The sequence below is a fragment of the Exophiala dermatitidis genome, assembly GCF_000230625.1.
Source record: "Exophiala dermatitidis NIH/UT8656 unplaced genomic scaffold supercont1.5, whole genome shotgun sequence".
Classification (NCBI taxonomy): domain Eukaryota; kingdom Fungi; phylum Ascomycota; class Eurotiomycetes; order Chaetothyriales; family Herpotrichiellaceae; genus Exophiala; species Exophiala dermatitidis.
Genome location: NW_008751650.1, coordinates 1,247,733 through 1,270,078, shown reverse-complemented (window position 1 = coordinate 1,270,078; position 22,346 = coordinate 1,247,733). Strand labels below are relative to the sequence as shown.

Genomic DNA, 22,346 nt, shown 5'->3' with positions numbered 1-22,346 from the left:
GAATGCGAGGAGAAAAGCTAGAAACAGTCATTGCATTGCAAGGATCGTCGGCTGAAAACGAGCAGAAGAGTCTGAAAATGAAAATGAGGTTCGACGACGCTGAGACCGATGATGATGTTTCATCCAGGAACATTCAAGTTCTTAACGCGAAGCAGGAAACAAGGCCAACTTGGCAAGGCCACGCTTGACCCGATTGGTGCTTGGCGCCAACTGTAACTTGGAATAGCAGAGAGGCGTATGATGTCATTGTGTACGTACTCGTTCACTAGTACAGATAGGGTAATAGGTACGATATCAGCAGAAAAGACCTAATTTGAGCACCTGGTCAAGCCTGCGCCTTCGAGTCTGATGGAACAAATGGTGCCTCAACCCTTCGTTCTTAGTATACCCTCTTTCTATCTCTTCTGAGGACCGCACCATGCATCTCTATCGTATAACCTCATAATATTGAGCGACAACCAGCAGAAGCTGCTGCTTCAACATCCTCGACTTTCGTCGTAACAGGATAAGAGCAAGGTTTGATAACAGCCGCCTAATGAACAAAATCAATATGGGTACGCGCATCAAGTAGACTCGCTTGCAGATGGGGTGGACTCAGATGGCACCCCTGCTCGTCTCCAGATAGTGCGACCATTGCCTGGATTCTCCATGCCAGGTAGAATCTCCCTCAACAAATCGTTCATCGTCAGACCTCTGTCCTTCGCCGCCTGCCATTGTCGGGGATACCCCATGCTCACCTCTTCAAACCTCACCCCGTCAATCCAATCGGTCCTCCGCACATGCAGATGCCCCGTAACCACGACTTTAGCGTTGAAGCGCGTATGCCAATCGTCGGTTTGCTTCGTACCACACCAAATACTGAATCTTGGTATACTCGGAATGGTAATCAGATCTTGCCGAAGAGGCCAGTGATTGATGATGACGAGTGGAAAGCCCCTCGCAGCTGCGGCTTCTAATCGCTCTTCAGTCTTTTTCACAAGTTGCTCACACCAGGCGTCTCGCGTTTCGTACGGGTCGGAATGTAGCAATGCTTCGTCAGTTGCATAGACGTTTTCTTCCATGGCCCAATCAACAGCCTGTTCCCTGGTCACATCGGCTGGTCTGAAGCTGTAGTCATATAGGGTGAAGATTGGGCAGATGATACAAGGCCCGCCCTCTCCCTCCCACTTGACATACTCGTCCTCCGGAGTAATGACGCCATACTCGTTCGCAACTCTTAGGCACTCCTGGTATTTGAACTCTCCTCGAAGCTCTTTGTCCAGGTCATCCTCCGTCGTGATCCCTGGCAATGTATACAGTTCATGGTTCCCAGGCACCCAAAACACTTGTTTGAAGAGTTTCGTGGTGACCTCGAAGGCTTCCTGTAAATGCTCAAGACGTTCACCGACGTCGCCACATATGATCAAGCTGTCATCAGGATGAGGTTTGAGGTCATCTAACGCCTCTCTGTTGTGTTTGTAGCTCAGGTGGATGTCGGATATGGCGTAGAGCCGCATGGTTAACGGGAGACGACAGAATGACCCTAACGCTACCTGGTAGCCTTGTGGAACCCAAGATGTTGTCTTGCTTCGCTAGTGAAATTACTCGTTTATCACCTTGACTGGCTTGTCATATGAGGAACGTATAGGTCTGCGTCTTGGAATTTTGTCCTTCTGACTTGATTCATTTGCGGTTATGCTGAAATCACTCAGTCTCGTTGGAGGGAAAGGCGGTGAGCGACAGGCCGGATTGAAATCACCAACTGTAGGTATGTTACCACGATGTCGTCAAGGAAGGGAATATGATCACTGGCACCACTCGAAGCAGACGAATTCCGGTATCTTTGACAGGCTGAACAAACGGACACGCATGATAACAAATGTCCTGAAACGAACTCGAAGCCTGACGTTGAAATCACGGAATAAGGGGAATGTTTCTTCCGGTAGATCATGGCGCAGATCCGATCTTATCTTATCGGCGGCCATACTGACACCTGCACTTTCTCCCTCAACCTGCTGCTGTCACTGCCAGTGCTAGCAAGGTAGGTAGGCATGGCCTTCGTATTCCTCCTTACACCTCCAACAGCTCGCTATGAATTGCTCTCTTCACGCTTGGTCAGCTCTTCTCAAGCAACTGCACTTACCATCATGAGGCGGCCCGAGACTGCAGCCCAGATGCCCCAGTACAACCGGTGAAACACAGCATATTCTTGGAGGTTTCTTCGGGACCATATGGGAGCTCCCTCCTCACATATTTGCTAACGGTCGATCTCGCGACTGACTGCTCGTAGTGCCCTACGGACTTCAGAGAAGAGCTGGGAAAGCCCGGCACTAATGCAGAGTCCTTCAGCCGCCCATCGCCTGACCAAACCTCACAGCCAGCCCTGTCATAAGAACGTCACCAGCTGCAATGTCTACCATAGTACTAGTAGCACAAATGAAGCCCGAGCCACAAGAAGAGCAATGACAGTAATATGGTACACAACGCTTCTACCATTTTCGGTAGCCTTTTTACACTCAAGAGCACATCACACAGCGAAGACGAGGAAGAAGCTCACCACATGCGTGCAGCAGTGAGCTACACCAGTCCTACAATAGCTCCGAGCACGAGGATAGCTACTGTTCCTGAGCAAGCGATGACCACCATGGCCACAATGACCGCATTCCAGTACCTACCTAGGTACTCTTTAGACGATATGCATATCGCCGAGGCTCTTATTTTCGTGAACCCTGCAAGCCTGCAATGCCGATCGAATTTGGCGAGGTTGTACGAATTGTCACAAACAAGGCCTGTCAAAAGGTGGCGATGCTAGTAATGGAAAGCAGCCGATGCGTGGATGCCTTTGGATTCGAGATCGCTCCATGGTCAATTCTACCAAAGTCGTCATCAAGCAGCATCCGTGGTCGAGCCCCTGGCCTACATGGCTAAGTCAACGTCGACACTGGCAGTCATTGTCGAGGGACACTTGTAACGAGTAGTTGCTGTCCAACGTCCGGTTCAACGTCTAATCTTCGGCGAATTCAATGCTGGAAATGCTCGCAGTAATGGACAACTAGGCTAGACACTAGCAGCTGGATTCGGGGCTTTTACTATGGTACCAGATTGACTCCAACTCAAAACATATCTCAGAGCATCATACACCCTGGACCATGTCTTTTTATAACGTTATTGATTGCCGTGGACGGATACTTTTCGAAGAACACCCTCCAGTGGCTGGGAAGGCGGCTAGATCAAAATGACTCTTGCTGACTCTTGTTCTGGATACTTTAACCGGGATCATGGTCGACAACTTCAAGTGGCCAGACTTCTTGTTTTTTGTCCTCCTCGCAAAATGCGGAGAATCCGAAACATTCCAGCCCCGAAAGATCCGCCGGCTGTTGGTCCGCGTTTTGTTGATCACACACCCTGCCGCACTCCAATGTACAACTACGTTCTGAGCCATTTCGAACAACTGGACCCTCATCCAACTGGTTGGGAGGTGGACCTCTGTTGTACGTTCTTTAGTTCCGTACATGTCCATCCACCCACGCCCACTCTCATGGAAGTTCAACGACACATGGAACTGGACAACGTATGCAGCACTATGTCCGCATATACCTAAGGTACCTAAGTAAGGAATTTTTGCCCAGATGTCCAGTTATCATGGTGTCTGACAGGCCTCAGAGCCGGGATGCGCATTTGTGTGAAGGTTCACATTGTAAGTGGTGACAACTCGACTTTCCGACAAGGATCATCATGCCTGTCTTTAGCTGATGCACTAATGCAACGTCAGCTGTTCGAATGATGGAAGCCCGGCATCTTTTGTGAGGGGCGGAATGGCCGACCGAGAGCAGTTCAATGGCTTCTCCAATGTTGCTATGCATGATTCTTTCATGCACGCCTTGAAGCTCGGCCCCCCATGCTGCCCTTGAAAATGGTGGTTGGCTCAACCTTCTTGCTTCTGCAACGTTGGCGCCTTGTTCACGACTAAGCTACTACGATCGATGCTCGATGAGTGGAGCATGGTGGGCTTAAGAGCTCGGGCCACTAACGCTGTACAACGTACTGTATTTCTCGAGCCCTTCTCCAGAAATCGGAGGATCAATGGATGCTAATGCTGCAAGGGTGGTGCAGGTGGTGGGGAGAGCTTGTCGAAGTCTCTTTCCACCACCACATCCATCCACAGGATGCCATCCACTTGCCTGCCTTTGCAGACCACCACCATGGTTCATTCGCAGAAAGACACACCTTGCCTACCAACCATTTTGACTGCTGTCAGCGGAGACTTGGTGCTGTCATAGACCCTCCGTGTGTGGCGTCAACCACCTGGGTCCCTCGCTCGAACACATCCCGCCTGTCCTCAACTGCTACGGTCAAAGTGACTTCTCCTCGGGCCATTTTGTGAGTTGCTGATCCCGGCGTTGAGTACCACTCATCTGGTTCTGAGAGAGCTACCTTGAATGAAGCTCTGTGCTCCCGTTCCCAAAAGGCTAGCACCGTCTTCCATGTCGTTCCACCAGCCAATTGCTCCTCGAGACGAGCTGGAATGAACCGTCCATTGGACAACTAGGTTGGAATGTCGACCTCACCACGTCCATCCCACACCTCTCTGAGACATGCATGCATGCATACCCGGCAATCTACGCAAGAAATGGCTAGATTCGGGTAAGATGCTCTTCATTGAGTGGACTGACTGAGAAGCTAGTCGAGCTGCATGTGAATGAACGGACTCTGATATGATGTCTACCCCGACGAGAATTCACCGTCAAAAGACAATTTACAATACGAACAGGCCAGCGGCGTTACGAGCTGATTTCTTACAAGCTAGTAATAATTATTTCCACAGCCTCGTCCATTACACCCGCGGACTATCATTCATAAAGCAGCCACAAGATTTTACCATCGACGTCATTCCTCTTGTCAAAATGTCTCAGCTCCCATGGAAGTTGAGGGCAGTCCCAGCCGCATGATTCCTCGGTTTCCAGAACTCGGACCCAATGCTGCACTGGTCAAGTCCGAGTCTCAGAGATTGAGTTGCTTGCCGTTTGGACTCGCTGCTTGCAACGCTGTTTGACCCCGACGCAATCGACTAGGTGCGTACCACCTGCTACCTACCTTAGGCACTACGATCACCTCGTACTTCCCATAGTTCCATGACCTCTCAGCCAGCATTAATGCTTCATGCTTTTTATTTGAAACCTTACAAAACCACCTTCCTACCACCTGGTATACTACATCATGCAATAAACTTGGAAAGAATGTGAAACAGTGTGCACTGATCTGATTACTACCTGAATTCGGTAATATCGATTAATTATGCTCCCATAGCTCAAGGTGGACAATAATCACACCCGTCAGGAGTGAGTCAGCGGTCCAGGATGTGACCTAAGCTGACTGTTGACAGCAGTGGGAAATGCAATGCAGCAGCATTGCAAAACTATTTACATGACTTTGCTTCGAAAAGGCCCGTTTTTCTGTCCAATCTTCTCGTGGCAAACGACCTGGCTGACTGGCTGGCCGAGGGTTTTTCGGGTTGCAGCAGAAAGAAAACTATGTCATGAACCCACTCCATGCAAGCTTAGGTAGCCAAGCCAAGGTATTTCCTCCGAGTTGAGTACCTTGGTAACAAGAGAAAGGGACAATTGAAACCAGAAACCCATGCCGCAATGCAATGCAATCTGAACGCAACACTTTTTCCAAGGGAGTGTGATTAGTCGAAAGGAATGGTGGTGCTGTATGCCGGAAACCCATGAGGTCGAGAAAAAGGCAAGACGACGACGAAGAAGCTAAGCCGCATGGTAGGCTGCAGTGTGGAACTTCTCAGAGAAGTACAATGGCGCCGGCAATACCAGCGACTACTGCCAGACTTCCGGAGAAACCGTCGCGATTGGCGGCACCAGTGTATGGGGCGACCGCGGCGGAAGTGGTACCGCTGGCTGCTGCGACGGTGGCGGTGCCTGCCTGTGGCTGACCGTCTGAGATCTGGGTGACTGGAGCGCCTGTAGCAGCTTGGGGCTGGCCGTCAGAAATCTGGGTGACTGGAGCACCGGTCGCTGCCTGTGGTTGGCCGTCGGAAATCTGGGTTACTGGTGCACCAGTGGCAGCTTGAGGCTGGCCATCAGAAATCTGAGAAACAGGGGCGCCGGTTGGAGCCTGCGGTTGACCGTCCCAGATTTGCGAGACGGGGGCGCCGGTTGGGGCTTGAGGTTGACCGTCCGAGATTTGCGATACTGGAGTACCAGTAGCCTTAGGTGCCTGGGGCTGGCCATCAGAGATCTGAGAAACCGGAGTACCTGTAGCCGCTTGCGGTTGCCCATCCGAAATCTGTGAGACAGGGGCGCCGGTTGGGGCTTGAGGTTGACCGTCCGAGATCTGAGAAACTGGGGTGCCTGTTGCCTTGGGGGCCTGCGGCTGACCATCTGAGATTTGCGAGACTGGAGTGCCTGTGGCAGCTTGTGGTTGACCGTCCGAAATCTGCGAGACAGGGGCACCAGTAGTAGCCTTGGGGGCCTGAGGCTGGCCATCAGAGATTTGAGAGACAGGAGTGCCGGTAGCAGCTTGAGGCTGGCCGTCGGAAATCTGCGTAACAGGAGCTCCAGTGGCAGCTTGAGGTTGACCGTCAGAGATCTGGGTGACCGGAGCTCCAGTGGCGGCTTGGGGTTGGCCATCGCTGATCCTGCAAGGAGAGAAGAGAGGTTAGTATATCTGCAATAACAGCAAGAACTTGGTACCGGTGCTTCTCCATCTTAATCCGAATCGCATCTAGTCAAGCCGGCCTTGTAGTTTGTCACGAATCTCCCAACAGATCAAAGACCGTACTGCGTGATAACAAACTCAACGGTACGACGGACAGCGACGGTGGTGAGGGAAGGGGGCGAAGGTAGGATATGAGGACGGTGACGGGTGATGTAAAGGTCGGTGAAACTTACTGAGTCACAGGGGCAGCGGTGTTGCCTTGAGGTTGGCCATCACTGATTCTGTTCAGGAGTTAGCTTTGGCCCTGAATAGCTAGACATTTTGAGCAACAGTAGAACTTACTGGGTAACCTTGGCAGATGTAGCCTGGGGTTGGCCATCAGATTTCCTGCAAATGCACGAGTTAGCATGTGACGCATACATGGGTTTCAACCCGAAGGTAGGCCCTCGTTTTTTCCTGGAGAGAAAAAGGACAAGACGTACTGAGTAACCGAGGCAACGACAGTGCCGGCAGGTTGGCCATCGCTAGCTTGGGTTTGTGCGGGCGCAGAAGATCCGATCAGAGCTTCGATGTAGATGGCGTAGCAGTGGTCAGCCCACTTCCGGTCCTGGATATGCCAAAAAAGGATAAATTAGTTTCTCTTGAGCCTTTCCTTTTGGCAATTGGGCACTGATAGGGTGAATGATGGGTGGAGTCGATGGCCATGTGGTTGATGCCATCATGAAAGGTCGGCGAGGAGCTGTGCCTTCCAAAGTCGTGTTGTCCAAAGGTATAGGGAAGAGAAGGGGGACTTTGGTGACATTGACTTACATAGAGGTTGTTGAAGTCGCCACTGTTGCATGCGTACCTGTGCAACAAACTGATTAGAATGTTATACGAACTGTGTCGTGGGGCAAGAAAACATACCAGATAGCAGAGCCTCCATGCGCAAGAGAGTTATTCGAGCACAAAGAGAACCCAGAGGTGTAGAGTGCACCAGCTTGAGGAGGGTTGTCGAACTGGAATTGGTAGTTACTAGCGACGTAACCAGTACGGCCGTCTTGGTCGATAAGCTTGCTGTCGGTGAGGGTGAGTGTCAAGTCTTGACGCTGTAATGCGAGTGTCAGTCCTCTTGTCCCTGATACCGAAGTGGGAGAAGGCAGCAAGGTTTGGTGGCGTAATGTACAATGGGATGATGATGGAAGATGAGCCAGGCCTCGTGTGGCTCGTGGAAGGGTCTGAGGAGAATTGCAGTAATGATCCAGCGGCAGGGCCGCAGAGTGGATGTAGGGGTTTGGGTTGGATGAAATGAGCAGTGGTCGTCGACCAGCATGAATCGGTTGCTTACCTTCCCAAGATCTCGCTTCGAGGTCGTCGAGCTACTAACGTTGACGGTGGTGATGGTGAAGCTTCCATCGTGCGAGGTCTGGCAGCCATCAGGCGGGCCGTCCGACGGAGCAACAGCTGAAGTGACTGCTTGAGGCAAAGCCGAAGCCAATGCCACGGCCGAAGCCAGGACGAGGGCAACAGAGCGAAGCATCTTCGGTTAAGCCTTGGTGGTTCGTTGAGCTTCTTGTCTCTGAGATGGTGAAATTGTAACGAGTCTGTGGATGTGGACTTGGATGATGTTGAGATACTACCTAGGTAGAAGGTAGAAGTCTGTGACAGACGGAGGCGAGGTGACAGATTATGTTGTGCTGGTCTTGCCAAGCTTGACAATGTCGTCGCCGCGGTGAGGAACGATGTCACACGGGCACAGATGCTGCGGTTGACTTAACAACAAACGGATCAACGATAGTAGAGGTCGCAGGCAGAGGTGACGGGGCACGATTATGAAAGCGAGGGGATCAAATAAATATTGCTGCTGCCGTGCCGACCAACGGGTTTGACCAGGAAAACGCACGCAGGCTTGTTCTTCGCTCGCTTCTTTGCTTTCGTGGAGGAAGAAGAGGGAGGAGGAGGAGGAACGAACAGGCCGCCTTACATCTTTTGTCTTTTTTAAATGGCCGAGTTCGGGAGCCTTACCGGTGGGCAGACATACTCTCGGTGTCTCTCCTTCCCGCCGCCAGCCATCGCCATCATCTGTGGCTGTCTCTCTTGCATATGTCCTCCATTTAGGACGTCTCCATTCTGTCGCTTGCTTGCTCGGGAAAGAGGATCTCTACTCCAGACAGGGACACCTGTGATTCGGTGTGTATAGGGCAAAAAGAAGCTGCATGTCGTTCGTCGCGCCCCATCGCGTCACATCATACCGTGGTTGGTATGGGGCGGAGGCATCAAGCATCCTGGTTGCATGAAAGGTGGGAAACTTGAATGTCGTTGAGTGTGTCAATGACGGTGACATTTGATGTGTAACGGCAGAACCACGCTATTCTTTCCTGGGTCTAGCGGTATATTTTCCAGTTATTACAGTATCAGGGGCTGTCGCTGCTTTGGGGAAAGTCTCGCTGCTTTGGGGAAAGTCTCGCTGCTTTGGGGAAAGTCTCGCTGCTTTGGGAAAGTCTCGCTGCTTTACTGACCCAGGAGCCTTATCCTCAGCCTTGCCGGTGCCTTTGCCAGTTCTTTGCCATTGCGGCGATCTCATGCAGCAGACGAAGGCTGCTCACCGATCTTACTAGGCAAATCACGAGGGTGACCATTCTCTAGATTGGTGTGTCTAGACAATGCAATGCTCACAATGCTTTCATGCAGGAGGCCGAGCCCAAAAGGTTTCATGCCATCAGACCAACTATACTGTCAGGTAAGAACGGCCTGCTGCTCAGTTTACTCATCAACAAATATTCACAAACACCCTTTGCCACTCTGTCACCAGTCTTGCTGCTGTTTCCTAATGCTCTGGATGATACGTGTTTGACCTGAACCCTCTGAAAGATCCCCGCCGCAGTGTAGCGAAAACATTGTCTTCGGTCGCCTTCTAGAGAGACAGCATTGGAAAGAGATCCTTAACATAGCACCATGGCTGCACTCGAAATTTTTGGGTTGGTTTGCTGCACAATCGTTTGAAATTGAAGACTCATGCACCGGATAGAGTGCTGGCAACTGGCATCCCTATCAACCAATGGTACATCGGCCTTTGGAATGCGTTACCCAACATAACAACGGCCGTGGAATGTCAAGCCAATCTTACGATTTGACGAAGACCACGACTAAAAAGAACAATTGAGACTCTGCTCAGGCCGCAGGAGAGCCACGAACTCTTACAGCTTGCGCCCCGTCACCACTGTCACCACTCGGAATCGTGCAGCAATAGTGAACAAATCGAGTCTGGGGGAGACCATGCCGACAATGGGTTCGTCTTCTGCTGCCATGAGAGACCGAGGTAGTCCTCGCCCACGAAAGCCAAGGCTTTCCCTCGACGCCGTCAGCAAGTATTTCTCTGTAAGCTACAAGACAGACAACCCCAATTACCGAGATATAAAATGGGAGCCGCGCGATACGCGGTTCGTGTTCTGGTACTATCTCACAACGAATCTGCCATTTGCCAGTATCGCTATTGCGTTCAATAGCACGTACCCGGACAACGTGGTGGAAATGTCGGCCGAAGATGCGCAAGGAATAGTCAGCTCAATCAATGTGAACTTTGTATTTTTCAGGGACGGTTTGAAGCGTGGCGGGCACTGGACTAGACCAGATCTCGTTGGCTGGGCACCTTGCGATCACGAAATGTGCTGTTCAAAGCTGGCAGCTCTGGAAAATGCTGTGTCCGTGAACAGGAGCCCCAACCCCAGGACCAGGCAGGACCAGGAGATTGCCGAGAAGGCAACAGCACTGTGGCAAGGTACATGGGCTGAGCTTTTGACATGCCCCAGGGACCATGGGGATGATTCCCATGCTTCGAGGCCACGAGCGCGTTCACCCTCCTTCGACATCTATGTGGACCCCTCCGAGCGCAGTTCGCGATCGGCTAGTAAAGCATCGAGCGGGACTGCTGGAAAGTCGCGTGCATCTGCCGGAAACAATGCGCTCCAATCTATTGAAGAAAAGGCTCCGCTGGACATCTGGGTCGACCCTGATTGTAGGAGTCCTCAGGCTTCGGGTCATGTACCAGCGGGCTCCGCCAGAAGATCACGTTCGGCTATGCGTCTTTCAAGTGCACCGCCTGAGACCGGACGGTCCAGCTCCGACAGGCGGACGCGGTCGAGTTATCATTCCTCAAAGTCACGGCAGTCAGATAGAGTCTCCGTCGCGGGGTCTAGAGCTTCGAATGCGCCATCTCAGAGATCAGAGACACAGGGTACGAATATTGAACAAGGAAATCGCAGGGTGGAAGGCCGATTCCAAGAATTGTTAGCATTTGCAAGAGAGGCAGATGCCTTATGGTTTCTGCTCGAGAACACCCTCGTCTTTGGCGCATGTATTTTCGCTCTGGATACCCTAGCGAAGCTCATCATGCGCAGTTTCGGTCGCTCCACCAGTGTGCTTTCTAAAATCATACCTATCGTGCCTGCCTTGGTACTCATTCTTGTGTGGGCATGCATCGGAGCACGTCAGTCCATACGGACGCAACTCAATTTCATACGACGAACACTGTTGTTTCGCCATGAGATCGTACCGGTCCCCACAGGCCCATCAGGGCTGTCCCTTGGTGCATCTGTGCTCTTATTGGCACTGGCAATGTGTCTGGCGGCGGGAATCAGCTTCACTCGCGGTGAGTTGGACCATGTCGTGCAGCTGCTGAACAAGATTGCTGCGCAATTCGAGTCTCGGGAACATCGGGCCAGGTAGTCCAGCTCATAGCCTTTGGTTGATTACTTCTGTCAAAGTCGGTGCACCTCGTTAACCCCACCAACGGGACTTTCCTCTCACCACTCCTCCACTCTCATATCCGGATTCTTCTTCCTCAAACTTGAGCCTTTCCACCACCTGCCGGGCACGGAAGCTCTTGACGAATTTCCAAGCCTCGGTGTCTGCCAGATTCCATGCCTCAGCCACACTCCGAATCCTCGCGAAGGCGGGATCCTTGCTGTCGATGGCTTCCCTCGCCTTTCGCAAAAGCTCAACCTCTACTGCCGCCTGCTCCTCTGTAGGCGGGTCAGGGTCCGAGCTCTTCTTCCGCTCGGCAGGGAGACCAGCAGGAGATTTGGCCCACCGCTCAGGCCCAGGGATTGGAGGAAGAGACTCACCGTGAGAGACTGCCGTCCTAGGAACAGGAAACCCAAAGTGCCAATCAAGGTTCTCCAGCCAGTCTTCGGGGAAAGGTGAGACCTTTTCCTCGACTGGATGCGCGTCATTGGTAGGAGACTTTGGTGGAGGTGGGTCGGGCCAGAACGAAGCTGGAAAGTGTTCGGTTGTAAACCACAGGGATCGACTGCTGCCATATTCGGAGGCGACCGCGTCTTTCAACGCCACTACACGGCTCGCGCCCCCTCGAGCATCTCCCAGAAGATCGCGCGTAACGGCAGTAATCCAGGGATCTCGGTCGGTGTGACGTCGTATGTGGGCGACGGTGATTGTGTCGGAGCGGTTGGCGAGGGTGATCATAGTATAAGGATGCGGGACCACCGAGATTGTGAACAAGGAAGACGCGTTCCGGAATGAACGGGCGGTGTTAATGGGCATCTTTGAACCAACACAGGGACTGCACTTAGGCCGGTTCGGTGGACAAGATGACTGTAAAATTGAGCTGGGGCATTCGGCGAGCAGGCGGGCAAGGTCTTTTGCAGGTTTGACCAGGGTGAACGTATGAGCAGGAAGCGGCTGCAAGACAGTGATTCCTGAGCTAAAGCTGTTTTGCCAGATTGTGTGCAGATGTGCTATCATCAATTGGTTCAGGGCAAGTCGACCTTTGTGCGGATCTTTGACGATCAATTCTGCCAACACCGGATATTTGGAGGTAATCACCTGCGAATCGTAGTGTGCAATGGAGCTGGGCTGTTCAACTTTGAAGCGTTCTGCACTGATAGCGTCGGTAATGGTTTTGAAAGCGCTTAACTTGACATTGTCCAGTGCTGATCTGACGGCATCGTTGATTTGACTGGCCTCTCCAGCAAACAGACCTGATCCCAGACCTTCGAATTTGATCAGCTGCGGATACTGACCGCGTCGCAGATGTGCCAGGAGCAAGTCATCGTATGCGCCCATTGGCAGACAGTATGGGCTGGAGAGCAGGCCCGTCCCCATATGTGCCCACGCCAGCCACTGTCTGAAATCCGCCTCTAATGCCGCAGGCATTCCTTTTGCTTGGAGAGTCTGGTAAAGCGGATGGCTCATCGCTTCTGCCTCTGTCAAAACAACAGGACGGAAACCGTGAGCCCACCATGCACGTCGCCATGTCAAGAGCAATTCCTTGTCCACACTTTTTGTCTCTTCATCTCGCTTGACTGTCGTATCATAGTACGTGTAGACGGGAGGCTGCTCGGCGAGAGGTGGGAGGACGACACGCTCTTCGTCGAGGGTTACAGAGGAGGAGAATGGGTTCATCCATTTCCAGTCACTGTACCACGAACTGTCGCCATGGGTGCTGTTCTTCTGCTGCGGCGGTTTGTGCGCCGAGCTCTGGAAGGAGAACCGAAAACTCGGGATGTCAAACTTTGGTATCGACTCTCGTAAGGCACCCGTGTATGCGGTAGGGTTGGTGATTGGGTTAGAGGGTGCGTTGGAGGTGGTGGAAAAGATGACGACGCCGAGAAGAAAGACCGCAACAACAAAGATGTACCTGGTAAAGTGCCGAGGCGGCATCTTGAGGAAATGAGCGACAGACAGACCGATGAAAGAAGAAACAGCAGACCGTCCGCCAGTACGCCAATGTAAGACTATTGTGAAGGGGTGAACATCTTTCCCCTATGTTGGACGCAGGGTACGAAAGCAAAGAAAGTTACTAGTTAATCAAAGTGCGTCGCTTGCGTTTCGCGATGGTTGCATTGCGCGGCCCGTCGCAGTAGAGGACTCAGTACGGCATAATGCTTTAGGTCCAGGTATTGGCCCCTACTACGCCGCATCGCCTCACCATGGTGGCACGGCATCGATGTAATCCTACAGGCTCTACTCGTGTTATCCTGACCTGCTTCCCCGTCCCTCTTCACAGCGCATAATCTCTACACTGAATCAATCCTCGCAAACCCGCCCGATCCTGCTTAGCAAAGGCATCACGATCGGGGAGTCGACATGACTCGCGGTAGAAACTTAACGCCAAGACCAACTGACTCGCGCCGCCGGACCGATGATTTTCCGGTATCGGCGGCCAAAATGAAATTTGTCTGGGGCTTCAATGCCAACGACATTGGCCAAGTCAGTGACTCAGTCACCATTCGCTGCTCAGTCTACATACCTGGTGTTCTACATTCTATCTGCCCTTATATGTAGGCTTCGAACAAATTTGTCCACCATGGCGCCTGATGCGGGCGAAGACGCCCATCTGAACTGGTGGGCCGAGCATCTAAAAGACCAGACAATATCACCGTTGACCAGGGACTATCCCGAAGCTACCTCGGAGAATGTCGCGAAGAGACCCATTGAGGCCATCGAGTCACTACCTGCTCCCAGCAGTACCTCAGAGGCTTTGAAGAAACTTTCCAGTCTTGGTTCACTCACAACCGTTTTGCAGACTGTTCTTCTTGTGCTGGTGAGCAGGTTAACGGGAGACGAAGACATCAGCATTGGAACCAACGCCCAGCAAGATGGCCCAGCGTTCGTCCTCAGGACGTCAATCAGTCCCTCAGAATCATTTTCGAGCTTGTTCAAGAGGGTACAGGAGCTGTCCACCGAGGCTTCAGCCAAGGCTGTGCCACTTGACACGATTCAAGCCCGTCTCAAAACACAAGCTCTTTTCCGGTTCGCTGCCTTCAACAGTAGCCGTCCAGAGGATACCAGCCTAGCTGGTGGCGTCGAGTCCATTGATCTACAGTTGGCCTACTCTCTTTCTGGGGCTCACAACCTCCGACTAACAGCACGGTACAACCAGCGTCTGTTTTCGAGTGCAAGGATAGCAGGAATTCTAGCCCAGATCACCAGATTTCTGGAGAACCTCGCCGTGGACGTCAACAATGAAGTCGGAAAAATTGTTTTCATGACACCAGAGGAGGAGAAGCTTGTCCCTGACCCAACCAGCGACCTTGAATGGTCCTGTTTCCGAGGCGCCATTCACGACATTTTTTCCGCCAATGCCGAGCGCCACCCTGAGCGGACTTGTGTGGTTGAGACAAAGTCTGAAGAGGGCCCCGAACGGAAGTTCACATATCAACAAATCCACGAGTCTTCGAACATCCTGGCACATCATCTAGTCCAATCGGGATTGGAGAGGGGAGACGTTGTCATGATCTACTCCTACCGCGGAGTGGACCTGGTCGTGGCGGTCATGGGCACGCTCAAGGCGGGTGGCACTTTCTCCGTCTTGGACCCTGCATATCCACCGGACCGGCAAAATATCTACCTCGATGTGTCGAGGCCGCGAGCGCTGGTGGTGATTGAAAAGGCCACCCAAGACGCCGGCGAGCTATCGGACAAGGTTCGGGGCTTCATCAACGAGCACTTGGATCTGAAGACGGAGGTCCCTGCCCTGCGACTGAAAGACGACGGTAGTCTGCAAGGAGGCAACGTTAATGGCAAGGACATATTCGAACCTATTCGAGGCCTCAAGAGCAAGAGCCCGGGCGTCGTGGTCGGGCCCGATTCCACGCCAACCTTGTCCTTCACATCAGGATCCGAGGGGAAACCCAAAGGTGTGCGAGGCCGCCACTTCTCTTTGGCATTTTACTTTGACTGGATGGCCCAGACTTTCAACCTGTCCGAGAAGGACAAGTTCACCATGCTCAGCGGAATAGCACACGACCCGATCCAGCGAGACATGTTCACACCGCTATTCTTGGGTGCGCAACTGCTGGTGCCGTCGAAGAACGACATCCAGAACGAACGACTGGCTGAATGGATGAACCAACACGGCGCCACCGTGACTCACCTGACGCCGGCAATGGGACAAATCCTGGTCGGCGGCGCCGTGGCACGGTTTGAGCAACTGCACCATGCCTTCTTCGTGGGCGACATTTTGATCAAACGCGACTGCAAATCGTTACAAAATCTGGCCCCCAATGTGCGCATTGTGAACATGTATGGCACAACTGAAACACAACGGGCCGTGAGTTACTACGAGATCCCGAGTCGGAATGAGCGAGAAGGGTTCCTGGACGGCATGAAGGACGTGATCCCGGCCGGACGCGGCATGTACAATGTGCAGATGCTGGTGGTTAACCGGCACGACCGGAGCAAGCTCTGCGCGGTTGGGGAGATTGGTGAAATCTACGTGCGAGCATCAGGACTTGCCGAAGGATACCTGGGCAACCCGGAGCTCACCAAGCAAAAGTTTGTGGACAACTGGTTCCCCGGCCACGAAAAGGGAGTGGAGATTGACCGGGCGCGGTTCGAGGCCAAATACAAAAATGAGCCATGGGCACAATTCTACCTTGGACCCCGCGACCGCCTTTACCGCAGCGGCGATCTGGGCCGGTACACACCGACCGGCGATGTCGAATGCTCCGGGCGGGCGGACGACCAGGTCAAAATCCGAGGGTTCCGGATCGAACTTGGCGAGATTGACACGCATCTGTCGCAGCATCCATTGGTACGGGAGAACGTGACGCTCGTGCGCCGAGACAAGTTCGAAGAGCAGACTCTAGTCAGCTACATCGTGCCGCAGATGAAGGCATGGACGCAGTTCCTGGCCGAGAAGGGCCTGAAGGACGAACCGGACGACGGATCGCTGGTAGGCCGGTTCGAGCGATTCCGACTCCTGCAGCAAGAGGTACAAGAATACCTACGCACCAAGCTGCCGGCCTATGCGGTGCCGTCCATCATCGTGCCGATGCGTGCGATGCCCCTGAACCCGAACGGCAAAATCGACAAACCCAAGTTGCCATTCCCAGACACGGCAATGCTCTCAGCCAGCCGACGCCGCAAGTCATCGACAGCGCATCAACTCAGCGAAACGGAACTGGCTCTAGCCCACATCTGGGCCAAGCTGGTGCCGGGACTCGCGCCACGCACCATCAAGCCAAGCGAATCTTTTTTCCATATCGGCGGCGAAAGCATGAAGGCGCAACAACTCGCGTACCACGTGCGGAGGACACTTGGGGTCGACCTGCCCATTAGCAAGATCTACCATCGCCCGACGCTCAAGGAAATGGCCGCCGTCATCGACCACATGAAAGCGGCCAATTCGCTGGAAGGCGGAGATGTGGACGATGATGCGGATCAACGCAACGAAGCCAACGGACAAAACGACGGCACCCACGCAGCAGAAGACGACTACGGCGCCGACGCATTCCGGCTGGCGGAACAAGCACTCCCCAAGTCATTCCCTACAGCAAAGGCCAACACAAACACCGCAGTTCCCACCTCTGCACCCGTGGTCTTTTTGACGGGCGCCACGGGATTTCTAGGATCATATATCCTCAAAGACCTCCTCGACCGGCAAGGACCCGCAGTATCAAAAGTGATTGCCCTAGTGCGAGCCAAGGATTCCGCAACAGCCATGTCGCGCGTCAAAGTAACATGTCAAGCCTACGGAGTATGGAACTCTTCATGGGAAACAGAAGACCGCATCCAATGCATGGCAGGAAGTCTGGGCCCAGCGCGGTTTGGACTATCTGACGCAGAATGGAAACAACTAGTAAACGAGGTTGACGTGGTGATCCACAACGGGGCCCAAGTACACTGGATCAACACGTACGAGATGCTGAAACCCGCAAACGTAATGGGCACCCTTGAAGCACTCAAAATCTGCGCGGAAGCACTGGCCACAAAACCAAAACTATTTGCATTCGTCTCGTCGACCAGCGTGCTCGACCACGACCACTACGTCGCCGAGTCGGAGCGGATCATAGCCGCGGGCGGCGAAGGTATCAGCGAGGATGACGACCTGATGGCCAGCAAGACAGGACTGGGGACGGGCTACGGCCAAAGTAAATGGGTCGCCGAGTACTTGAGCCGCGAGGCCGGTCGCCGCGGACTGCGCGGCTGCGTCGTGCGACCAGGTTATGTCCTCGGTTCGTCGCAGACCGGAGTGACCAACACAGACGACTTTTTGGTCCGTATGCTCAAGGGCTGTATTCAGCTGGGCACGCGGCCAAATATCAACAATACCGTCAACATGGTCCCCGTCGACCATGTCGCTCGTACTGTTGTTGCATGTGCGTTCCACCCTCCCGGCGGGACCACCACAGACGGCAGCGTCTTCTCCGGCTCCTCCGTCGTCGTCGCCCACGTCACAGGCCACCCCCGTCTGCGCTTCAACCAATTCCTCGCCACGCTCCAGACCTACGGCTACAAGGCCGACCTAGTCGACTATGTCCCCTGGGCGTCATCACTCGAACATTTCGTCAGCACGCAGCGCGACTTTGCACTAATGCCACTATTCACGTTCGTCGCGAACGATTTGCCTTCCAACACGCGGGCTCCGGAACTGGACGACCGCAATGCCGAAGCTGCGCTATATGCCGATTCGCAGTGGACCAAAGTCGATGCCAGTGAGGGCGCCGGTGTAACCAAGAACACTATTGGGTTATATTTGGCCTATTTGGTCGAGATTGGTTTCTTGCCTCCTCCACCAACAGCCAGCGGTAACGGAGATGCCGAAGCAAATGGTGCTGGTGCTGGGCCCGGTGCTGGTGCCGGTGCCGGTGCCGTCAAACGTCTTCCCAAGGTCACCATCAGCGATGAGCAACGCAAGGCTTTGGCCAGCGTCGGTGGTCGAGGTGGAACGAGCTGAACAGCCTGAGCTTATTTGGGACCGACTGCTACTGTACCTGGATGTTTTTCCCTGTTCAAAATCAAAACCAGCAAAAGGATAAGGCCGCTGTCAGACACAGGATTCGGGTCATGTCAAGTTAGATGCTAGTACTGTCCTGTAGGTCCCTTTTGTATTTATCTCTGATAACCCGGACGGACCTCAAAAAGCTCTCAGCGAGCACAATCAAATAGATCAATCTTCGCATCATGCTTACCCCAGCGTGGAACTTTCCCTCGAAAAAAACCACAGAAGATTAAACTCTCCTCCGCCACTGGCTCCGTATTGTCCTACAGGTACCAGTTCATGCAGTACAAGGAAAAGAGGCCTCTCGCGACCAAAAAGAACAACACACACTCACACACTCCTCTTATTGTCTATAACCTATAATAAGTAATAAAAACCCTGGGTCATTCGCTGCCCTGCTCTGGACTTTCAATCCACCTCCACCCACTAGTACCAGTCACAGTCCCGACTCCAGTCTGCTGTTCGCTCACTGTACTGCATTCGAGTTGACCAAAAACATAAACCAACCCCAACCGGACAGACCAAAATAATTTCTTTATATCACTGACTGACCTAACCAACCTGACCAGACAGATAACAATGTATAAAAAAAAGTTTCCCCCTCCTTCGCTGAGCCAACCACTTAGTACTGGCTCGGTACACATGAGTCTAGCCACAAACCATGCCTCCCATTCGTTGTCTTTTCGATATCCCGAGGCCTATGCCTCGGCGCGAACAAGCAGCTGAACATTGCAACAGGAAAAACAAAAACAAAAAGAACACCCAACCCCGTGGTATCGTGCCAAAAGATACGCAGCGTAACAGACATGGAAACAATCAATCGTAACTCATTCCACCCAGGCGAGGACGAACATCAAACATACATCCTCCAGCCTGGCTATCTTTCTGCCCTGTGCCAACGTTATGAGCGTGGATAGTGTAATTTCCTTTCAGCCATAAAAATCAAGCCGATAGTATTGGTCTTCCAGAAGAAGAAAAATCAAATCCACTCATGCGCTGGTCGAACGCGGTCATCGCACCCAATCTTCAGCTTCTTGGGCATCGTCCAAAGACAGTTCCGGATTCGACATGTCCGGAGCTACAGACCACGCCGGGTCATCTACCATTGCGACAGGCTGCGGGAGATTGGGTTTGGTGTCGATCAGGGACATATTTGATAGGGAATCCATATGAGCGTACCGCTGTGCCTCGCGGATGGTGTACGGGTGCTCACCATTCAAGGCCGTAGTGCTGCCCGGCGTCGAGACACTCGGGGTGATTCCGCGACTCACGCTGGATAACCGGGATGATGATTGTGCATCCTGTGGTTGGTGCTGGCTCATCTGCATCTGAGCAAGTTGTTGCTGCATTTGCATTCGTTTCGTTTCGGCTTCCGCTTGCTTGATGTACTCGTCAATGTCAAGAGCCCCCAAGTTGTCGCTGGCCAACATGCTGGCTTGGGGAGTTCCGTAATACGACGATGCGGAGCTCAAGCGTTGAGGGTCGGAAAGATCATCCCCAGCGAGGGTGTTAAAGTCACGCCTCAAAGGTTGCGCACTCATTGGCAGATGGGACGGAGGCGACTGATCGTCCACCTCCGACACGTCCCCGCTCGAAGGGGTGATACCCACATTGTTGATCCGAGAAGACAGGTCAAAGGGCTGGAATTGAGGCTGTTGCTGTTGGGCCAGATACGGAGAATTGCTCTGACTACTATTGTTGTACGCTTGTGTATTCGGGTCGAGATTGAACGTCGACCAGTCCACTGCCGAGAAGTCGGTATATCGCGACCCCGGTGGAGGTTCATAATCGTGAGCTTGTTCGTAGGTCATGAACCAACTTTCCGGAAAGCGCTCGGGTAGTGTCAAATCCTGCTGGCTAGTGTTCTGGCTGCTTTGCAAGCTATTCGCCTGGGTCGGAGGTGTCTGAGTGGCAAAGGGAGAATACGAGTAGGCATTTGGATCAAAACTCGGGATTGCCAGATCCTGTATTGACGGATCCACGTTTGCTAGTCTGGTCGGCCCAAGGGAGGGCGAGTTATGTTCGGATTTAACCTGGCGTTGCATAATGCTCATGGCCTCTGTCATGGAATTGTGCAAGGGTGACTCATGGAAAGGTTTGGAGGATTTTTGAAGCGGAAGACTGTCGGTTGATCTATGAGCCATCTCACGATGGCCATGGAGCGAATTCGAGCGAGAGGGGATCTTGTAAGGAGTTCCGAGCTGGTTGTGCGCATCATTGAACTTATGCACAGGCTTGTGATGGCCATTAGTGAAGATTGTAGGCTTTGGTTCATGCGAGTTCATGTTCGGACGCGGCTTATGGTGTTCCTTCGGTTGGATCAATTGAGGCGTATCTTCAAGCACGGGATCGAGTTCTTTCTTCAGCGAACAGGTGCATCGCTGTCCATGCTGGCAACAACAAGTATGCGGCTCTATAAGATTGTCAGTATCATGAGGGCGCGCAACAGGAGTTGAGGTGGACCAACCCGCTTTGCCCTCGTTTTTCAGGTGCGGGCAGTCTTCTTTGGCATGTGCCTTATCATGGCATTCGCACTTGACATGCTGCGATCGCGCCTTGCGCAGTCCTCGACAATGTTGGCATTGTGACACCGGCCGGCCTTTTTTGTTGACGTGAACCAAGGGGCGATCTACTCTCGCCGAGGATCGTCAGCATGTGTCTTCTTGAAAAGGTTTGCGGGAATATGCGCCGCGGACAGAGGGCCTTCCTTACCTTGGTGATGGCAAGAACTAACACGATGACCCCGCACACAAGCCTCGCAGGCGAACTTCTCGCCGTTGATGAGCATGATGATTGTTTTTATTGCGCTTGTTCAAAAAATAAAGTGTCTCGCATTGGACATCCACCCTGGAGACGCACGCCCAAGTACTTGGGATCGATGGAGCGGTGGGAACCGAGGCCAGCAAAGTGTTCACCCTCCGCGGAAGGGCAGAATGACGAAAAGGCAGCAAATGCGCCTACGGTCGCGTGGATCGAGAAAGCAAGAAAGAAAGGCAGACAATCCGAGGTGGATATTGATCGAAGTGGTTTCGGTGCGTGCGGAAGCGCTGGTGGAAGTAATTCGGAAAAAGTTCGAGGAAGGACCGCCAGACGCCAGGGAGGAGATGTACAGAGAGGAATGGAAGCCTGTCGAGGACTATGGATCTGGATCAGCCATTATGTTGGATTGATGTCTCGGCGACGACGATGGTAGGATGTGAAGGCGGCGACTCGGACAGTGGTGACAGTAGTGATGCTGATGGTGATGGAGATGGAGATGGATGAGCGGAAGTATTCGAGTATAGTCCAACATGAGGGTGGTGAAGAGAAACCGGGTCAGAAAGTGGCCGCAGGCTTGGACAGGCACCGCACAGGGACCGCGGTGGGTGCCACTGCCCTGCAAACCCGGGACAGCACGTTATGGTGTCTAGTGTTCTGTTTGTCGGGTGCTAGTGCAGCTAGCGCCACTATATCTGGAGGTTAAGGCCCTGTCCCTCGGCAAATCAACGTTCACTAGCGCTGTCCTTCATTGGCACTAGCAACTAGCGGGCTCTAAACTCGCCAAGGACAATTATTAAGATGTGACAGGCGCGAAGGATCGGAGTGTGAATAATCAGCCGGTGCCGGCGTAGACATTTTGTCGAAACTGAGGGGCACGTGCACTAGAAAAGGTCCGAGTTTGACCAGGAATCGCAGCCTTGCCATTGCTCAAGTACTAGTAGTACCTACCTGTTGCCCGATTCACGCAATCAATATTTCACGATCTGACGTCTCTGCTACATCCTAGGTTGCGGCCAGCCCTTCGACATCATCTCGAAATATTCTTCTGTGCAGGCAAAGCAAGGAATCGCCAATTCGAAGTTTAATCCGACCTGCCATTCGAGCAGTCAATGAAACTCTCCGAACAGCGAAATAAAATTACCCGGCGAATCGCTCAAGGATAGAACATAATTCAGGTAAATTTGCTTTTAAATTTCATGATATGTACTAT

General features: G+C 52.8%; 7 protein-coding genes across 7 annotated transcripts; 3 read left to right on the top strand and 4 right to left on the bottom strand.

Annotated features, from left to right (window-relative positions):
• Positions 1 to 563: 563 nt before the first annotated feature.
• On the bottom strand, positions 564 to 1,496 carry HMPREF1120_06048 (transposase; the record flags this gene model as incomplete). Its single annotated transcript, XM_009160243.1, has 1 exon — positions 564 to 1,496. One exon carries the CDS (start codon positions 1,494 to 1,496, stop codon positions 564 to 566), a length of 933 nt encoding a protein of 310 aa, XP_009158491.1.
• Positions 1,497 to 2,019: 523 nt separating this feature from the next.
• On the top strand, positions 2,020 to 6,895 carry HMPREF1120_06047 (uncharacterized protein). The gene is made up of 4 exons (XM_009160242.1): positions 2,020 to 3,589; positions 3,643 to 3,676; positions 3,752 to 5,318; positions 5,363 to 6,895. Exon 1 carries the CDS (start codon positions 3,215 to 3,217, stop codon positions 3,578 to 3,580), a length of 366 nt encoding a protein of 121 aa, XP_009158490.1. The 5' UTR covers positions 2,020 to 3,214; the 3' UTR covers positions 3,581 to 3,589; positions 3,643 to 3,676; positions 3,752 to 5,318; positions 5,363 to 6,895.
• On the bottom strand, positions 5,779 to 8,559 carry HMPREF1120_06046 (uncharacterized protein; the record flags this gene model as incomplete). Its single annotated transcript, XM_009160241.1, has 7 exons — positions 7,982 to 8,559; positions 7,561 to 7,742; positions 7,465 to 7,501; positions 7,137 to 7,261; positions 6,997 to 7,041; positions 6,888 to 6,935; positions 5,779 to 6,634 (listed from the first exon to the last, which is right to left on the bottom strand). Exons 1-7 carry the CDS (start codon positions 8,171 to 8,173, stop codon positions 5,779 to 5,781), a joined length of 1,485 nt encoding a protein of 494 aa, XP_009158489.1. The 5' UTR covers positions 8,174 to 8,559.
• Positions 8,560 to 9,086: 527 nt separating this feature from the next.
• HMPREF1120_06045 (uncharacterized protein) lies at positions 9,087 to 12,571 on the top strand. Its single transcript, XM_009160240.1, has 2 exons — positions 9,087 to 9,373; positions 9,505 to 12,571. Exon 2 carries the CDS (start codon positions 9,910 to 9,912, stop codon positions 11,356 to 11,358), a length of 1,449 nt encoding a protein of 482 aa, XP_009158488.1. The 5' UTR covers positions 9,087 to 9,373; positions 9,505 to 9,909; the 3' UTR covers positions 11,359 to 12,571.
• On the bottom strand, positions 11,410 to 13,311 carry HMPREF1120_06044 (uncharacterized protein; the record flags this gene model as incomplete). The annotated part of the gene is made up of 1 exon (XM_009160239.1): positions 11,410 to 13,311. The coding sequence occupies one exon, from the start codon at positions 13,309 to 13,311 to the stop codon at positions 11,410 to 11,412; it is 1,902 nt and encodes a 633-aa protein (XP_009158487.1).
• A 253-nt stretch (positions 13,312 to 13,564) lies between these two features.
• HMPREF1120_06043 (L-aminoadipate-semialdehyde dehydrogenase) lies at positions 13,565 to 18,787 on the top strand. The gene has a single exon (XM_009160238.1). It carries the CDS (start codon positions 13,841 to 13,843, stop codon positions 18,329 to 18,331), a length of 4,491 nt encoding a protein of 1,496 aa, XP_009158486.1. The 5' UTR covers positions 13,565 to 13,840; the 3' UTR covers positions 18,332 to 18,787.
• Positions 18,788 to 19,386: 599 nt separating this feature from the next.
• HMPREF1120_06042 (uncharacterized protein) lies at positions 19,387 to 20,661 on the bottom strand (the record flags this gene model as incomplete). Its single annotated transcript, XM_009160237.1, has 1 exon — positions 19,387 to 20,661. One exon carries the CDS (start codon positions 20,659 to 20,661, stop codon positions 19,387 to 19,389), a length of 1,275 nt encoding a protein of 424 aa, XP_009158485.1.
• Positions 20,662 to 22,346: the final 1,685 nt, after the last annotated feature.

What these genes read in the sequence shown, in the direction of transcription:
- HMPREF1120_06047 (XM_009160242.1), top strand. Translation starts at nt 3,215, where the DNA reads ATGACTCTTGCTGACTCTTGTTCTGGATACTTTAACCGGGATCATGGT.
- HMPREF1120_06045 (XM_009160240.1), top strand. Translation starts at nt 9,910, where the DNA reads ATGCCGACAATGGGTTCGTCTTCTGCTGCCATGAGAGACCGAGGTAGT.
- HMPREF1120_06043 (XM_009160238.1), top strand. Translation starts at nt 13,841, where the DNA reads ATGCCAACGACATTGGCCAAGTCAGTGACTCAGTCACCATTCGCTGCT.